The following is a 20,944-nucleotide window of genomic DNA, read 5'->3' as shown; positions in this document are numbered from 1 at the left end:
TATATATATATATATATATATTTTCTCATATTATATACATATACATATATCACGTTATTTCTTATTATTAAATATTATATTAATTATTATTAAATAAAATTCTTCTACGTATCTAATGAAAAAAAAAGACGTTTATATTAAAAATGACTCATTCAGTTTAATCTACGATGAATTTCGAAAGGGGATCTCGCGAGGGCGAAATTTTACGACATCTCCTAAACTTGCGGGATAATTCTCCGTCGAAAGTTGCAAATGTGCTATGAAAGGTCGCTAATTATTCGTGCCGACCATTCAACACCAACTTCGCGATTTCATTAAGCGGTATACACATCGCTCCTCCTCGAACTCCTTGAGAAAATTCACAGGCTATTAACGGCCCGCGAGATTCACCTGGGATTCTCACTATTTCCCGACCCACCCATTCGCCAGAGAATCCATAATCGCCTTCCCTTTCATCGAACTTTTCGATTACCGGTTGAATAATTAGTTCGACCCAAGCGGCGATAAAAATTGAAGAAGGAGAGAGAGAGAATCTCGAAAGAATAGAAGCGTCCCCTTGTAAAAAACTTGAGTTATTTTAAACGCGAATTATTCTAAAGCAAATGTTATGGAAAGATGAAAGTAAAACAAATAGTACGGAACGTGACGTGAATCATTTTAGACGAGATGTTTTTTAAAAGAAATGTAAATTTACTTCAAGGAAAGATTATATATATATTTTAAAAATACATATATATACATAAAATTACATATTATATTATATAATTAATATTAAAATATTATATAATATACAATAATTAATATTATATATTATATAATTAATATTATATAATTATATTATATATATATAAATATACATAATTAATATGATATATATTATATTTAATTATATATTATACGTATATATGTATTATTATTTTCCACTATTTCGCAAATAAGTCGTTATGGAAGAAGTACTTCAAGTGCCATCGATACTTTCGATAATAATCATCTCACTACTATCGGAGATAATCGATATCGATGTGTCAAGAATGCTCGAGAATCAAAGCGTTAGTCTCTCGCGAACTACTACTTAAGTATCGCAAACATCTCTAGATATGCATCGATCCGGGAGACACCGACACGATTTTGGCAAGCTCCGCTGATATTTATAGATAGATACGCGAAAATATTTAGTATCTTCAAGAACGTGAGACGCATAGACTCGTAATTTCAACGCGTTTAAAGGGGGTATGTTTTTGCTTAAAATTTAATAAGGAACTGTGTTCCTTTAATACATGGATTTTTAAAAGAAAGAGAGAGATTATTATATAAAAGAATAAAACGGTATTATGTATTGTATATCTACGATACAAATTCTTTCATATTATATAATAATTCATTATTCATATTATATCATAAGATTGAATAATATATAATTACATGCGCATATTATAAAATTATATATTATGTATAGAATATAGATTTTTTTACATATATATATTATAAAATAAAATTATATTTTTTACAAGAAGTTTATAACATTATACAGAATATCTCAAGTAGATGGCGATATATTCAACAAAAGATATTTTTTTTTTTCTTCTCAAGAAAATATATTCGTGCCGAAACAGTTTATGAATAAATGTAAGTCCTTTTTCTTCTGTAGTTGTAAGATGATGATATATTACTATAAATTTACAATATTTTTCAGACTTATATCTTTTAGTCTCTCAGACCCAGATATATCGAAAGATTAATAAATATATTCGAAATACATGATTTTGTGAAAAAAACATACATAGTATCATCGAATATTTTCTTTATTTCAAAATCAATCAAAATTTCCTCAGCAATAGATAAGAAATCTATGGTATTCAAGAGATTAACGATAGATTAGGAAATTAAAGATAAGATACGGAAATAAAGAGAAAAGAGCACTTAGATAAAATAATCATAAATTTTAATTTTTTCGAAACAGGTTTTACTGTAACAAAATTTTAATTTGCAGCTTAGTTGCAAAATTATAGAATTTTGAAGTGCGATAAATGTGACATAATCTTCCGCAAAAATGTTGTCCTCGAAGATAAATCGAGGAAGCTGCAATTAAAAGAATCATCCAGCAATTCCTGGACACCCCGTATACACCGTAATGCATATGCATAAGTTCGTTGCACATGTTAGCGCGACCTCTTAGCATGCAAATCGCAATTGCATGTGCACGCGGACAAAACGAAATCGCGAACGGGTTTTATTCACCCTCCCAAAAAAACTCGCCCAGATCAAAAACTTCACTCGCGAGATTTATCGAATTAAAGAATTTATTGGAACATAAAAATGTTAAATATTTAAAATATAATATAAAAAATGGAAATGAAGAATATCCTGTCGGGATATAGGACTGACTTGCAGTTGGGCATAATTAATTTTTCCTTGCCTATCTATTTAGCCATTTATATAAAATAAATATATATATGGTAAATAGAAGATATATTATTATATCTTTATATTATATAATATACATATATAATAGTTTTTTCTTTACTATATATGTATATTTTATATATAAAATGGTTATATATATATATAATATAAATATATTTTATATATATATTAATATATTAATTTAGTTACTTTTAATGTCTATTTTGTGTATATTTATAACTGATATAAAATCTATAAAGAGTTTTATATCAATTCATAAAATCATAAAATTTGATTGTCAATAAATAACCATTACGAATTAATGTAAAGGTTAATATCGTAAAAATATCTGCAAGAAATATATGCGCACATCTGATAAAAAGCACGAAAAATCGCGCGCTTTTAAATTTCAAGAAATATAATAATAAAACGATAGGGGATAAACTAACACTATCTTCACATCTTATTTTAGTTTGCACGCGAGATCTATCTATTCAAAAAACGCTCTATTTCTACTATATTAATGTGAACGAATAAGCTTTGTGGATTATGGCAAAGCTATTAATGATCAATTATGGGAAAAAAACGCTACAGCAGATCGCACTCTATCGGTCTTAGGTTTGTGTTTCATATTTCGCATAAAAATCACGGCAAACTAATTATAAATCAATCAAACTGAATTTTTTCATTTGGGCAACTCTGAAGACAAAATTATTTTTAATTTTAAATATTATTAAATTATCAATTTAATAATATTAAAAAAAAAAGGAAGAAATAAATAAATATGTGTGTGTGTGTGTGTGTGAGAATCTGGCGTATTATTTCGTGGAAATTTATAAATAATTAACTTTATTTTTAATTCTATAGTTCTTGTTAGTTTAAATAATAAATAGTTTGGCCATGAAACAAAAAGAAATATTTCAGTACGAAATGAGACGCCACGTCTCACTTTGCCTTGCAAGATTTTCTTTATCATCAGCTTTACGTGAGTTCTAGAAAAAGTGCTACTTTTTAAAAGCAAAACTATATCGATTATAAAAAATCGAAGCAGACACTGGTCAATTTTCGAGACTCTTATTCTAAAATAGTATTTATTCTAACAGTATTTATTCTAAGACAGTATTGAGCATTTATTGTATTGAGAATTTCTCCATCGAAATCTCGCGAAATAATCGCTCATAAATCTTGTATGTATTAAAAAAATGTGTACATGCTACTGCGGTTAATCAATCAATCGGCGCAGGACTAATTAATGCGCAATAAAAAAGAGGGAGAATTCGGACAAGCGCAGAAAAAAGTGTCCGTTTGTTCAAAACTTACGTTCAATTACGGCGAATCCAGGTAGAGAACCACCGCGTGACACATGCATGAAGAGACACGTGGAAATCAGTTTTCGTCAACAAGAGCAATGTCGTCAACATTCTCATCGTGAAATAGATTTAATCATACAACGTAATTAATTGTAATAGCGTCGCCAATCGTCACGTTCATATTTTTCGATCTTTATTTATTTATTTTTTTCTTTTTAAACAGAGAATATTTCTGACAGTAGCTTTTTTTTGCCAATTTGACAGCGAAAATGTCGATATTTTTTTTCCAATAAATTTGCCACGAATATCAGATATTTGCATAAATATCTAACATTTGTTTGTGGATTCGTCATTAGTAAAATTTTAAATTCGATGCGCATTTAATTTCCACATTTGCTATTGTTGTCGGACGAACCGAAGTAAATAAGTCAGTTTTCGCGCGCGGTATTTTCCCATTTGGAACCGAAGTTTTCTCATCACGGACTTGTCCTCGTCAGAGGGGGAGATTGGCAAGATTTCCAAGTTTGTATCGTCAAAAATTGAATCGAGAACGAAATGGTAGGAGAAACGCGAGCAAGTGACGGCGCTATCGAGAAACCGAATGCCGAAAGTTCGAGAGGGTTTTCCTTGTTCTTGTTTCGCGCGTGTGTGTACAAGGTGAGGCATTTAAATCCGAGCATCTGAATTTCCTTTGCGAATATGCGAAAAAGCTCCTCGAAGAAAAGCGCTGGGTCAACGAAATTTTTTTAGGAGAAAAATTATTCATACAATAATTTATATCATATCGAATCTAAAAAATATATTTCCTTTAAAGAGAGATAAACGATGTAATTGCACTTGACATATATATATATATATATATTTTTAAATATATAATTATAAATTACTTATTTATTAATTGTATTTAAATTTTATTAAAATTATAATAATAATTATAATATATAAAATAATATTATAATGATAATATAAAATTAAATTAAATGCAATTTAAAATATTTAAAAAAATTATAAGTTATAATTATAACTTTTTTAAAAATATATAATATATACATATACTATATTATATATATAATTATACATAAATTTTAGAATTACTTTTCATAGTGACCAACATTTTTTTTCGATATTTTTCGCTTCGCGTATCGATTTAAATGTCATATCCTGCGTGAAAAGAAGAAAGGTAAAGGGAAATTGTTGTCGGTTTGAATAGGTATCTCGAGAAATCATGAAATCGGAAAAGTACTCACCTCCTTGCAATAACGGCTCGCCCAATTCGACGTAGAAGAGAGCATCCTTCTCGTAAGAATCCTCCTCGATGATTTCTAGATTGATCATTTTCCTGAAACAATCAGAGGATACTTTGAAACAATTGCGGTGGGAAATGAAACTCAACATTTTGTTTTTATGTCGTATCGCGTCTCTCTCGTTTGCTGTTAAATACTTAAATACTTAACGTCAAATCACTAACTCTTCAGCGGCGGAAAATTAAACTCATCGAAATTATTGCCGCTTTCAGTCCTCTCTTTTGTGCGGTAATCGATTCATTAGAGACGAGAGTGCCAGACGTTTAAACGCAAACTGCCCCTTGTCTGTTTCGAACTACATGAACAGCATCACGGGGAAACAAAGAGAGAGAGAGAGAGAGAGAGAGGGGCGGGAGAGGGAGAGAGATCGATTTATTACTTTGGGTAATTAAGCGTCGAATAACTACAACTTGCGGACGCGTATTAACGTCAGGAGGCATAATTGAGGGCTCTTTCCGGAAAGTGTACTATTTTCTAGAATATTGCTAATATACTCCCGATAGGGTAGTCATCAATTTCCGTGAAAAGCGGAAAACCGAGAGACCCTTTGATATTCAAGAGATGCTCTCGTCTGGATAGATTCGATAAGAATTTGTTTTGAAATTAAAGATAAATAATGTGCAAACTCGACGGGTTGTTTATTATTTTTTATATATATTTATTATCTGTTTTAACGTTATATTATTTCTAGTGCAATATAAAAATTGATAAATCAATTTTATAATATTTCTTGATATTAAATCAGTTTTATTCGTTAAATTATAATCTAAATTATACATTGTGTGAAAAATTACAGTCGAATGTTACTGAAAGTCTAGTGTATGATAAAGTATCTCACACATGAATCGTTGATTTTTCAATACGTTTATTTTTCGATATTTTTATATGCAAAATACCACTAGAAAAGTTTTGATATATATGTTTTTAAAAAAATCGTATAGTTTTATTAAAATAAAATAAAAGTAATCACTTTTGTATGGAACAAATCTATACTGGTTTGGAAAAAATATCTTCCTTGAAACCCTACAATATATTGCAAATTATTTTTAAAAAAATGAATGGCATCAGAGATATTGAGCTTTGTATTTTGAACGTAACATTCGGTATATTTAAATTACATATTTAAATTATATCTTTCTCTTTACCCTCTCTTTCTCTCTTCTATACATTTAATATTTAATTGGTCAATAAAAAAGCCCATTTTGATTGAAATACATTTTATATATATTAGTACTTTTCTTTTTTTTTTTATATATCTGGATCGTATTTCCTTTATGCGTGAAGGACATTTTTTGTATTGCTTTTTGAAAGACTTTCAAGTTGTCACTCGATACACATGCGATGTAACTACTTTTTTTTATATTTATACACGCGACTCTATTATTTACTGATCCAGCGATGTTTCCGCTCAAAAAAGAAAAAAAAAGATAGAAACGAGCGGCTGCTGACATTTTCTTTTTTCTTTTCACTTTTATACGCGAAACGTTTTCTATCATCGCTTACAACAAAAAAGCTCCCTCTTTTGTGTTCTCTCGCCCGCAAACAGTATGCAGTTCTTTATGAAAGAGATCTGTTAGTGGCAATAGATTAATAGAGCTTCCGAAAAACCTTTAAAACGTTTGTCGTGCGCTTCAATTTTTCACAACTTGGATCTCACAACGTTTAAAAGCTCAAAAGCTTTCCATGCTTGCCTCGGGCTACTTATGACGTATCATATATATTCATTTGTCTAGATACACATGTATTATAGGCGGTAAAAATTGAAGAGATTGTTTTTAAGGATTATTAAGTCTCTTCAAATTGATGAGAGAAAGTCTCCACTCTCTGTTCAATTTAAGTTGATGTTACGGTGTAAAATAGAATTTAAACGTTTATTTAAAGTTTATTTAAAGTTCGACGTCCGATAAAAGTAGAAGTTTAATATTATCGCCGCGTGTAATCGTTATACAGAAACCGCAAGAAACGTAATGGCGAATTTATAATGACCGTAATTTCGCCTTTTATGATAAAAACTGCGCTTTTCGCGACGCGAGGAAAAAAATGTTATGGTTCTGCTGTTTTATGCATTTCTCCAGCGCGATATCAATCTTATCGATCCCAGTAGTAGCTTAACCCCTTACTATATTTTGTATAATAAGGATTCTCGGCAGAAGAGAGAAAAGGAGAGAATATTATTCGCATCTAAACAAAATCTATACGGAGACTTTTTTTTATCGCGAATAATCCAGTTTAAGTCTTTGGATCGTAACATAAAGCGCAGTTGTAGTATCGGGAGGATAAAAATCTCTCGTTTTAATTATCTCGTATAATGCTGGAGGACGCACTATTACATCAGGAGACTGAAACATATTATTGGACTTGTATACGTATTATTGGGGCCGGTTTGCTCTCCCGGAAGACGACTTGAGACGACCATTTGTTACTTTCTGCCCTGAAATATCTACCTAGGAGCTATAAGAAGTTGCGAGCTTGCAGCGACAAGCGGGGCAACACGTGTGAAACAACTTGAAAATGTCAAACATATGTTGTAGGCCACACATATCGATAGGTTGGGTCGTGACGCTTTACGTACAGGGTGACCGGAGATAAAGCGTGAAAAGGAAACGCTTGCGAGCTTGCGGGGATAGCTTGCTGTCACGTTGACGTTTAAACTTTGCGCGCGTCGAGGTTCCTCGAGTTCTATTTATTCCGCCAGGACGCTCGCACATTCGTACGTACTTCTTGCGTCTGCCATTTTCTCAGACTATTTTACGAAGAATCTTATTTTATCGAATCGAGAGAAAAAATTACCCGAGCAAATAGATTTTTTTTTTAAAGCTTATTAAGCTTTACCTAACCCTAGGGTGGATGCGCTAATTCTCACTTATTTTTATAATATCTTCCACTAAAATAGGCGCCAAAAGGATCCTCTTAATTTAAGAGGAAAAATTTCTAAAGAGATATTCTTATTAGATATTCTTAACATGCAAGAATATATATACTTAATGGGATGTTTTTAATCAGGGTATTATTGAAATTATTAATCGTGATAACAAAAAATAGTCTTACAAATGGACATGTAATTTAAATTTTAAATGTTACACATATAATTGAATATTTTTTATGTTTTTGACATATTAGTTAAATACACATTTTTGCTTATTATATTATTATTTTTAATATTAATTGGTAAACTTATAAATTTATTATAAATTTAAATAATTTAAATAATTTAATTTTATTAATTTATTTCAAATTTATTATTAATTTATTATATTTATTTTATTGCGGCGCTGAAATTGCAAACAAAAATTAAGAATATATTCGCAATTTAATATTCCAAAAGCAAAAATAAAAATGGAATTAAGAATATCTATTAAGAGGACTTATTAAATATACAATTCAAGAAAACAATTTTTTTGGCGGTCAAATAGGTCGCTGCGATTTGTCATTGCAAATGATCTGTCATTTATTTTTAAAAGATGAATTAAAATATAAAGACATCTGTTACATGAGCATATTATTTATTTAAACATGTATTAACCATTAAACTTAAATTTATATTAATTAAAATCACAGATCTGAGCACGTGGGTGACTAATGTCATCCACTCTAGGGTTAAGAGACTTATTCTTGCTGGGGAGTAACAAAAAACACAGTATTAATTAGTCGTCGAAAAGAACCTTGAAGAGGATTCCTCGAGTTCCTCGGATTCCCCGAAAGTTTTCTCCGAGGAAAAATTCCGAGGTAGAATTCCATACACGACAGAATTCTAGCCGGAGGGAGAGAGAGAGAGAGAGAGAGAGAGAGAGAAAGAGGGAGATCGGTTGTATAACACGTGTGTGTCGAGCTTTTTATAATATGCAGTCGTGCAGTAATACGAAACCTTGCAAGTGCAGCGGAACGAAAGCTCGTTAAGGCGAAGAACTTCATTTAGAGGCGTTATAATTAAACCTGTTAATGCTTTGGTAAATCTTGCGATGGCGATAAAGCACCGAGTTACACGCGAGACTTAATCCGCGTTCATTCATATATCCCTTTGCGATCGATTTGTCTCTCGCTGCTTGTCTATGCTTCGTCGACGCGAAACTCGGAATTTTCCAGAAAGATATATGTATATGTAAAAGCAGCATGTTTTTTTTCCGCTGCGGAATCGACCTCGAGAATTTTGCGAAAATACGACGCGTTATAATTCCATCTCGTGTCGCTTTTTGCATTTTAATTCGCGCCGAGGGGTATTTTGGTCTTCAAAAATTTTCAATATTTAACCGCGAATTCCACGAGCATCCCTTTCTCTCTCTTTCTTGTAGTCGAATATCACCGACAATCCCTTCGCGCGACTGTAAACCCGGGAATGTAAAGTCGCCTCGTTACATCCGACGTAAATAAAGCACGTCGATTACTCTTGCCCGGGAAAAATGGCGGCCGCGAATTTATTAATCCGCGAATCCCGGAGCGACGCGGCCGAGTTTGCACTTAATTGCGAGTTATCCGGCTACAAATGACGGCGGAAAGCCACGTAATGCGTTTTAATGGGCCGAGATATCGTCTAACGCGATTAACCGACCCTTTGTGCTGACGAAGGTCTTAGGGTCTTAAGGTAAATTGTATTACATCTCGCGCGCGGCTCGGTTGCGTCTCCTCCGAAATGAGTTCATTCGCTTTAACGAATCTTTGCCTGAAGGAAAAAAAAACCGAAAGAACTTAAATTACATCCACAAACTTTTTAATTTTCAAAGTTCCTAAAGGTATCTCCTAAAGTTGCCGAAGAATTCGTTAGAAAAATTCTGAAAAAAAATTCCGAATAGATCTGCAAAGGCTGTTTAAATAATCGAGCGCGCATCAACTAATTGTATAAGTAACGTTCGAACACAATTAAGGTTGCACTTTCCTATATTCAATATTTATTCTTATCTCATCAATTTTCATTTATATATTTTTATATTATATTCTTATCTCTATATATCATTTTTATTTATATATTTTTATTTCCGTTTAATTTCCATTCTTATTACTATTTCGCTTTCTATTATTCTAATTTATTTATTATTTACCGTGTAAATAATAATATAAAATTTACAGCGTCTCTCTTTTTCTTTCAAAGAAAAACAAAAACTCATTCTACTCCGTTTTAATATTCTCGGAAGAATTTATATTTTCCGAGAACATATATAATTAATTTCTCCTCCACACACACTCTCTCTATTCTACTTCGCTGCTTCCTTATTCGTCTTCATATGTGCATTAGCAAGCCCCGACGTAACGCTTCCGGGGGTGAATCTGATTAAACGCCGAATGAATTTCAGAATTACACACCCGACACGATAATAAGCGAATCCCAAAATAGCAAGTGCGAATTTCAAACGAATTCCGAAAGGGCGAGAGTCGTTAAAATCTGTAATATTGTTTCGACAATGTTAAATGAACTCCGGCGCTCTTTGCTCAGGTATTTCGTATCTTTCAAACGATTTTCCTGCTCGCTTCACAAGATATGAATATAATGTTCATCTATATGAATATAATGTTATTCATATAAATGAATAAATAATCGAATTCAAACTGAATCAAATAATGAAATGCTCTGCAATCGCTAATTAAAAATAACACAATTCATAAATAACAATATGTATACATGATATTATTAATATTGTATATACACTCTGGTGATATAATGAATATTATATTACTATTATAAATAAAAATATTTGATATTTTGAGAGAGAGAGAGAGAGAGAGAGAGAGAGAGAGAGAGAGAGAGAGAGAGAGAGAGAGAGAGAGAGAGAGAGAGAATAATTAATAATAAAACAATCAATTTATATAATAAAATAATTGTGAAATATAACAAAATCTAATAATAAGTCATCATTGTTTGTTGTAATGTCTTTTATAATATATGCAGAAAGATTTGAAAATGTGAAAATATTACCTGATAATATTATCAATAAATACATGATATTGAATTATGTATACATTAACAAATGTATACATAATTATATTAATATTAAAATGCTCTTAGCAAGTCGATTATTACTTTTAATTAACATTTATTTCTCGATTGATGTAAATCATAATCTTAATAGAGAGAGAAAAAGGGAGAATTAGCTTAATTATATCATTAACGTGTGCGTTAGAGATATTTATAATAACAAGTAATAAATTAAATAAATTAAATGAATTTTATATTGTGATAATACAAAAAGATACGTAACGATAGGCGACGTAAGAAATACAATTGTAAGATCTTGGCCCTTTTCTTTTTGCCGGACACCTCGTACGTATATCGTGGAGAACACCCGGATAGAATTCGATTCCTTTACTTCTATCCCAGATAACTCATTTGTCATCCTAAAAACATCTCCCGCACGAGTGCACCCTAGTAGAAAGAACATATATTTCGGACCCACCGTCCACCATACGAAATAAAGCCTTGGTCCACTTGGACCGTTCTTGCGTGAGACGCGAATTGAAACGCTCACGCGAGCGGAAGGGTGACAGAAAGGGTCCTCACTCTCAGTGAAGAGAGATTAAAATAAAACGACGGATTTAGCACACAAATCGCGACGTCCAAAACACAAACATCTCTACCTGACGAAAGAGATTATTATCAATTTTTCAATAATCTTTTAATTTAATTTAATTCAATTCAATTTTTAATCATTTTTTATTTTTAATATGTATATATATAATATGTGTATATAATATATATTTTATTTAATATAGGTATATATGTATTTATGTATGTGCATATATATTTAATATATAAAATTTGTTTTCAATTTATATTATATTCATATTTTATTAAATTAAATTATCAAATATATCAAATTTACATATATACATATATATATATATATATATATATATAAAGATTTTTATATATTAATTATATATATGATAAATTTTGGGGGATTTTCAATATCAGTTATTTAAAGACCCGATATTTGTAATGTTTCAGGCGATGCGGAAGGCGACGCCTTTCTCCGACGACGCCGACGCCGACGAGGTCGATCGCCCTAAAGTATAGTATTACAACAACCAAGAACGATTTCGGAGCTGATGGAGCTGCTTAGCGTGCAGTGGTGCCCAAAAGAAACCTGATGCAGGTATTTAATATTATTGAAAATAAAATCAAACACGATATACATATATGTTAATGAAAGGCACCGCTTATTATTCATCGACATTTCATTAACATCCCTCGTGCATAAACATGACGTTTTTTTTATTTGCTATGCAATAACGATTTCAATAACGAGTGACGATGTTAATGTATTTTTTTTTTTTTAATCGTAATTTGTTATCGATTTAGAATTACGTCCGCGTATTTAGTATTTTCAAGAATTCGTCAAATTCGTCTAGACGCTATTAGTAGCGCTCTTATCACAGAACGAGAGAGCTCATTAAAGGCTGATTTGCATGGATTTAAATAACGCCGGATTAAATAACCGAACGACCACTTGGCACCGTTAATTAAATTAATTAGCGTCAAGACGGATCGGATTAAGTTTACTCCCTTTGTCACATTACTTTTTCCTACCGTTTCTCTCCCCCTTTCAGGGATACTTTCGTACTTTATAAACATATTTAATGTACGATATATATACATATATTTATTCTTTCTTTTATATCGCGCGAAATTATTCCTTCCTCCTGATCTCTCTCTTGTTATCTTGAATAATCCAAAGTTTGGGAGTCTTAAGAAGGGGCGTCCAGGTGACGATAGGCGCGATACTTTATCGAGGACAGATAAGCACTTTCCACGTAGTGGAGAGACACGGATGAGCGCCGGCGGGAAGGTCTAACTATAAATAGCCTTAGAATATCCATTTAAGTCCGTACGCACGTTAAATCGATCGACCTCCACCAGCTACAATGAAGTCTTACGTTATACCGCCTGATAAACACAGTCCGCGAGATATCTCTCTCCCTCTCTCCTTCTTTCTCTTTCTCCCGCTCTCTTTTCCTCCCTCTCGAAAGGGAGGAAAGCTCGTTTATTTATATCCAGCGTCCTTAATCCTACCTGATACACCTAGGGACGGCGAACACGTGGCACATAATTTAACCGTTCTGTCGTAACGCATAATTTTTCACTTTTCCGTCAATATGGATATTATGGTTTCCCTGGTACTGTCTTGCGTGTTTTCGACACATCGCACTGCGACAATTTTTTTATAGCAGCTGCGGGGTATATTGAACATTCTTTCTCGTTATATTTTAAGAGATTTCCGAATACAAAGGCTCTTTATTGTATTTCGTTTCGGGCGAAGCTTCCTTTGCTCCGCCACGTTTAAATTATTTAACTTTTAAATTTCTCTGGATACCCGTTCATTGACGAAAGAGTTAAATGCGTGTCGAAAATTAAAAATTCTACTCTTAATCCGCAGAGAGATAGTGTGCTCGCAAAAAATAAATTTTTTACACGAAATGCTCAAACGAATTCGGAATACTATATTTCGATGGTAATCCTTCCAGTTGGAAAAAGAAAACGTCGTCTATCCATCTCATTCGGAAATTTCGGAAATATATATGCGATCGTAAAAAAAGAAGAAAATGGAGGGCAGCCTGTGTGTCTGATCTCGTATTCGTCTCATTTCTCACCGAATCTCACGCTGGTATATCGAACCGTCCGGTGTCGATATCCGGTTATATTTCCCTCTCCAAAATTCTCAGCAGCAGGAAGATTCGCCGGAAATTGCGTGTCGCTGACTTGGAGTATTCGTGACAATTTCACACCGTAGAAAATTTCCTTCTTTTTCATGAAAAGAAGAAAAGCGCAGCGGAAACACAAAGTACGCGAAATACATATTTAATGTGTATATATGCGCAGGATGTGTCGCAACACATGCAGGATCAGCTTTAAGAATGGATTCTCAAAGTAAAAAATTCAAGATCAATTTTTCCTTAGCATCTCAATGTGCGCTAATATAAATTTATTACATAATAAAATATAAAAATAAATAAAATATAGAATTATATAATAAAATTAGAAAAAGTATTATTTATTAAAATTTATTATATATAATAAAATACATTAAAACTTATTATATAATAAAATATAGAAATCTATATATCATATATATAGAGAGATGAAAATATATATAGATAAAATGAGAATTGTCGAAATTTTATTTTATCAAGTATTAGATATACGTTACATTTGTTTCTCGAGTAATGTTATTTAAACTTTGTTCTATAGAACATGAATATTATAAAGATTCGCGCGGGTTGTTCGCGATTAATTTTGTTCGAAGTAACAGCGAAGTTTTCAAACGATCGCGTGAATAATTGCGCGATTTTGTAGTAAATTTATCGCGCAAGTCAAGTGCCTTTCTCGCTGCAAATTGCAGCGAAAGCTGCATTTAACTGCATTAAGGCCATCCCTCGCGGCACCACATAATGTCCCCCATTACACTATATCCATCGATATGCACGTAAAGTATAGGCCATGTGTAAAATCGCGATATAAATCGTCTGTGTTGCACGTATAACGTTAAAACATGTATGCCTTTGCGTAAAACGTACAGCGTAAACCGCAAAGATAAATAAACATATCCCGTGATTTACGGAGAAATCGCGGAGAAACTATATTCGAGAGGAGAGAGAACTTAGTTTAGATTTGGATCAGATCACGCTAAATCGATGACTGTGAAGACAGATTTATCAAATTTACCACAAATCTTTGTGGATATGAAATTTACTTTATTTACGCGTTTCTGGTATCTATGAATTTTAATTATAAACTCTTCTAAATTTTCATTACATATATTTAATATTTTGTATTATTAATTTTTATACATTTTTTATAAATATTTATTGTATTGCCTTTTATGGAAATATTATTTTTACTGCGATTTTTTATTATGAAATTTTTTTATAGCAATTAAAACGAGATTTTAATTTTTAATAAATATTATATTTTTATAAATTACTAGATTTTTTTAATCTCAAAATTTAAGAGCTTATTATCATATTAATTAAACTTATATTTTATTTACAATGTTTATCGTAGTCTTGTAAATTTTATATAAAGTTTTGCAAATTTTCATTACAAATTTCAATTTTACATTTTATATTTTCTCTGTTGCTAATCTTTATACATTATATAATATATATTTTTTATAAATAATTTATTTTATTGCCTTTTATGGAAATATTATTTTTATTACAATTTTCTATTACAGAATTTTTTTATAGCAATCAAGCGAGATTTTAATTTCGAATAAACATTGAATTTTTATAAACTTCTGGAATTTTTTTAATCCGAAAATTTATTTTCATGCAAATTAAACTTATATTTTGTATACGATGTTTACATACATGTGACATCCAAGTCGAGTAACAAGTAATTTTTCCCTCCTCCACAAATCCACCCCCGGACGATAAAATTTCTAGGCGCGTTTCTCGGGAAATGTAGGTCGAATACACGAGGGACGAATAGAAAAACTCATCGGTCGTATATACTTTGAACATCACGGATTATTCCAGGACGTTTGATATAGCGGCGCTATGTTTGCTCGAATGTTGCGTACATTGCCTTGGCAATCAAAGCGATCCTTCGAAACGGGCGCATACGCGTTTGTATTTATCCATGCTCTGCACATAATGGCTTGGCAAATATTCGCTGCCATCCTCCTCCCCCTCCCATTCATTCTCGTCTCGTCTTGTTTCACCCTCTATATACAGTCTGTAATTCGGCCTGTAACCCTTTTGATGTGACGCGCGGTGTGAAATATGACCAGAGATGCGGGAGAATCCAATTATTTTGCACGATTGCACAGGAAAAAGTATAATATATATTTTTTTTCCATGAAATTTAAATAAAAAAAAAATATATATCTAGATTTTACATATAAATACATATAGTGTATTTATTTATTGTCGATTTTATTGATTTCTTTATGTTTTCGCTGCGAAAACTTTAAATGCGGGTGTGGTCGAAGCCTTATTAAACATTTAAAAAATATATTTTAATATATTGTCTACAAATATAAATATATGTACACAGATCGGAATGCTTTGAAAATGTATCTGCCTAAATGATTATAGAATGATCTTCAAATAAGAGAGGGATATTTTTTCGGTCCTTGAACGAGGATAAATTTCACGTGGGAGAGAGAGAGAGATGTATGTCGGACGTGTATATTTTCGCGACAGGATAATTTGTCTCGTTTCATTGATGGAACGAAGGGGTAGAACTTGCGATACAACGCGATATGTCGCAACGCGATGCGTTGCATAAATGGGCCAACGAGGGTGGGAAGCTCCTGAAATGCACTACGTTGCATCCTTGCACCCTCCGACGTCAGATTGCACCACCGACAGGGAACTTGCTTGCCTAGCTAACAATTGAAATTGAAAAGAAAAGTCGTCGCCTTCTTCTACGGAAGTATTTTATATATATATAATTTTTTTAAAGAGAAAATGAGATGACACTTTACGTCTTACTTTAATTTTACATTTTTTACTTAAAAGGGGTATTGAAAGGGAAATTGAACATATTTAAAAATATCTAACATATATAAGTAATAAACCCCCTCTATTATAAAAATATATTTAACATACACATATATTAAATACATTAATATATATTTATTAGAAAAAAATATTTCTAAATAAATATAATGTATATAAAATAATGTATATAAAATATATACATATATATTTTATATCTTTTTAGAGATGCTTTTTTCTAATGTCTTTTTAAATACAGAATACAAGACTGAAACGCGAAACATTTATTATGCAAGGTGATAATTTTAGAATAATCCGCGGATTCGGTGAGAATGAAATAATAAACGAAGACACGTCTTTGTGTTGTTTCCTAACGAGTTTACAGTCGCATTCTTCGAGGGAGATTCTAGCGCAAAATCCGGATTAATTCCAATTTTACTATTCAGATAAAATTCGAGATACAATGCATATATATTATTATATAGCCTCTCGTTATGTAAGAAAATGGAGGACTTCTCTTTCTCTATATCTACGGAAGTTCTCCGCGATTCTATTATATATTAAAATCAGCGAATCTACTCAGACTCTGTGCTGCACGAACAACAAGCTTATTTGCAGCCCTTCCATAGCGAAATCGACCTCTTTTCTTGGAACTTTAAGTTTCTTCAAAAGCACCGAGATATAATAAGCATAATCTCTCCTCGTCTCCTTTTTCCCACAATAATTGCGTCACAATGGTATTAAGTTCTTTATAAGCATGTCCAGAATAAAAAAATATATATATGTATAATTCCGCAATATGTGTATTTAACGCATATTTAAATTATAAACATTAAACGATACATATATAATAAATAAAATAATAAAATTTATTTAAAGTTACAAGTCCTCCAAGAGAAAAATCGAAAATCCATATATACGATAGAGAGATTTTTCTGTTATATTTTTAGAATCTACATGTCGAAAAGCAACGAAGAAATTTGCCATTGTTAAGACTTGGACAATATGTAGGTTAGCTGTTGGGATCATTTTTTTTTTTATCAGACCAAACAAGACGAGCAAAAGTGACGGCGAACTTAACAAAACATTAGCTAATGGAACGGGGAAGCTAAAATCACATTCGAGAGCTTTTCGGAGACGTTAAAATCCACCACGTGGTTCCCGATAATGGATACCTTTCTATTCCACGTGCGCGTATTAAATAAACGCATTATTGTCTTAATATAACGTAAAAACAATTAAAATACGCACATATTTATATACATATTTTTCAATATTTTCATTTAATTTTTAATTTTTTAATGTTTAATTTAAAATATTAATATTAAAAATTAAATATAATACATATTTAATATACATTATATATAAAAAATAGTTTTAATTTATGTAACATATATTTAATATATATGTATTAATATATATTAAATATAATATTTAAAATATTAATATTGAAAATTAAATATACATATATGTATATATTTTAATTAGTTTATTATCAAAAAATCCCGCTTTTTTACCTACCTCGATTACTTTATCCTCATACAATTTCCGCATTGTTTGAATCTTTTCCCGAACAATGAGATTTTTACTGCGAGACCGGGACGTGTAACTTGAAGCCTTAATAGTAGCCTCCCTTTTTAACCGCCCTCTTTTCCTCGGAGATGAAAGGCTCGGTTTATATTGCACCGGGCGAAACTTTCAACGAGATCGGCAAATTTTACCACACGTGCTGCCGACGATAATTTTATAGCGATAACTTCCTCGCGAACGAGTAACAAGGGGGGTAAAGACATGTGGGAGAGACGTGTCTAACGGGGTCGTAAAGGTAAGATCGCACGTCTAAACGCGACCGTCCATTATCGCGTTTCCCCCAGTAACCCCGATATATATAAGCGCAACTTTTCATTTCGCGCACGTATCGAGTTAAGCGCACACGGAGTATAAAGCGTTACCGGTCAGGTATGGCTGTTTTTCCTATTAACTCTCGAAACACACTAACTAAGCCACTTTACGTCGCGTGTGCGAGATATCGCGCGTTATAATAAATCAAATCAATCAAAATTTTTTCACGCGTAATCCTTCCTCTTCTAAAGAAGATACATCGAGTCGATATTCTTGAATGACAATCGAATATCGAATTGGTCTTCTTTTTCACGATGCCGATCAATTCTTTCGTTGCGCTTATATACTTCGTGAGCGATCGTCACAGATGACAGATCAGCTGATCAGCTGTCATCCGATCAGCTGATCGCGTATTTTGACAGTACGAGACGAGAGTATAATCGGTGTGTGAGCTTATTCATTTATAGGGCAAAGTTTAATATACTGCTTTCAAAGATAATAATTCTCACATACGCTCTTCTCAAGTTTACAATAATATGTTGTTACTGCAGAGATTGTGTATTTTAGCAACTCAAATAGGTTTGGAGGGCAGTGAATATACACAATGATTTTGTTCCGTCCATAATAGTTATACTTTTGTGCATCGGGAAAGACATTTCTTTTTTTAAATTTTACAGTTTATTAGATAATATAATGCGGCGTAAAGGAACAAATGGCGCGTGTGCGCTTTGCAATATTCTATAGTAAATTTAAAAAATATAATAATACAACGCGCGCAAAAATCGCAGCATTTGTTTACAGAAAAAAAATTATGCAGTGGAATTGTGGATCACTCTGTACAATATATAACCGACTAATTAATGTCGCTTTATTAGAAACCCTCGAGAGTTTAGCCCTTTAGAAAAAATTCCACCCTCGGCGAGCACTTTTATATTTAGCAATTTAATTTTACCTGAACCTTCTAAATCGATCAATTTAATTTCTCTCGCGTAAACTCTTCTTCGTCAAATTCAAATCGATATATCGATAATTTATGATAATCCTATTCTTAAATCGATATTCATCGAGAATCTACGTCATCTTCAAGATTGATATCTCCGTGATGTGGTTTAAAAATTTAGATACGAATATGTTTTTAAGAATTATAATGTAATTTATAATATAATTTTATAATTATATATAATTTATAATAATTATTTGTCTTATTGAATGAATATTTCATTTCTGGATCTTATAAATGAATTTGCTCTTGCAACTGTTTTAATTCAAGCAATCTTTACCAAGCATTAATCAAGGTTAATTTCGAATATTACTTTGAGTAAAACTATAATAAATTATAGTATGGTAAAAAAAAAGAGCAGCATGATTTGCATAGAAATAAAACTTTGATTATATTTTCATTTGCATAATTCTTATTATAGCGCTATCAATCAAAACTTTTTAATTCTTAATATCTTGAATATAATCTCGCTGACATTGACAAGATATATTTCGCTAGGACAATAATTTGACTCGGTCAAGAATTTTATTTTTATAATTTTATTTATAAATTTAAATTTGTACAAACTGTTTTAAAAATCATCCCGCATAAAGACCGAACGGAAAATGAACAAGTACGCTACGATATTTACCGATGACGGAGTATTTCTATCTCGTTTGTGGGTCATTTCAAAAGGTAACTTAACTCGCAAACTCTGAACATTCTTTAACTAGATCGCGCCGGAGAGTAGAAAGTTTAAGAAAGATTTATTCTGAAATCACACAGTATTAGAGAAAAGAAGTAGTCCAGTAGAAAAGTTTAAAATGAATTCAGTACACAATGTAAAGTGCCACTTCTATAAGAAAAATTATTTGTCTCCGATCGTAAACAAAGTGGGAACAATATAACGATCGATTTTGATTAATGAACAACAATTGGTAATATTTTTTAATTCTGACGCTACGTAAAAAGGAAATTTTCTTGAAACTATTTCTTCTTTAATTAAATTATTGTTACATTTAAATAGTAATAAATTTTTAATCATTAATTTTATTAAGTTAAATATTTTTATGATTTTTATTGTGATATTTTTATAATATTAAAACATATACATTTTTTCTTTTTAAATTAATTAAAAATTATATTCATATATATTTTCCTCTTTTACTTGAAGAATATATTCTTCTCTAAAATTGATACTTTCTGAAAGAAATCGGTGGCGTCACGCTTTTTAGATGCTTCAGCCAACTCTTAAAACTTGGTGAACACGATTTTCTCGAAACTCTATTTTCCCGAATCGTAAAAGAGTGCTCGATTTAACGTTAAATACTTTTTAGAAATCCTCATAAAACGGTTCCGACGGGACGTTGTTCAATCAAGTAACAGGGGTCGCGAACAATAGCGCGAAATTGAAGAGTTGCACGTATCGGAAACGAGTGTCACTATGCAATTGTTGAGGGTTGAGATTAAGCAAGGATGATTTACAGAAGTGGAAAGATCTTACCGCTCGTGACACGCATATTTTCATGGAAATTTTAATAAAATTAATAAAGAAAATATATATTAAATTATTCAAGTCTTTTCTTTTTTATATTAATATAAATTTTAATATAAAAAAATATATATTAATTTTTAGATAATTATTATAATATAAAAATTTATATTAATTTTATATT

At 31.4% G+C, this 20,944-nt stretch overlaps 1 protein-coding gene across 2 annotated transcripts in view; it reads right to left on the bottom strand.

Annotated features, from left to right (window-relative positions):
- The window catches only part of Calx (sodium/calcium exchanger 3), an 86,512-nt gene that overhangs the window by 54,782 nt on the left and 10,786 nt on the right, over positions 1-20,944 (bottom strand). For both annotated transcript variants that reach the window (XM_083054544.1, XM_083054543.1), the window contains exon 3: positions 4,961-5,052. In XM_083054544.1, coding sequence (XP_082910670.1) covers positions 4,961-5,052 — 92 coding nt within the window. The remainder of the gene's footprint in view (positions 1-4,960; positions 5,053-20,944) is intronic.

Source organism: Prenolepis imparis, unplaced genomic scaffold (assembly GCF_030444845.1).
Source record: "Prenolepis imparis isolate NDT839.2.m4 unplaced genomic scaffold, iyPreImpa1.0 SCAF_14, whole genome shotgun sequence".
NCBI lineage: Eukaryota > Metazoa > Arthropoda > Insecta > Hymenoptera > Formicidae > Prenolepis > Prenolepis imparis.
This window is presented reverse-complemented; position numbering and strand designations above follow the sequence as displayed.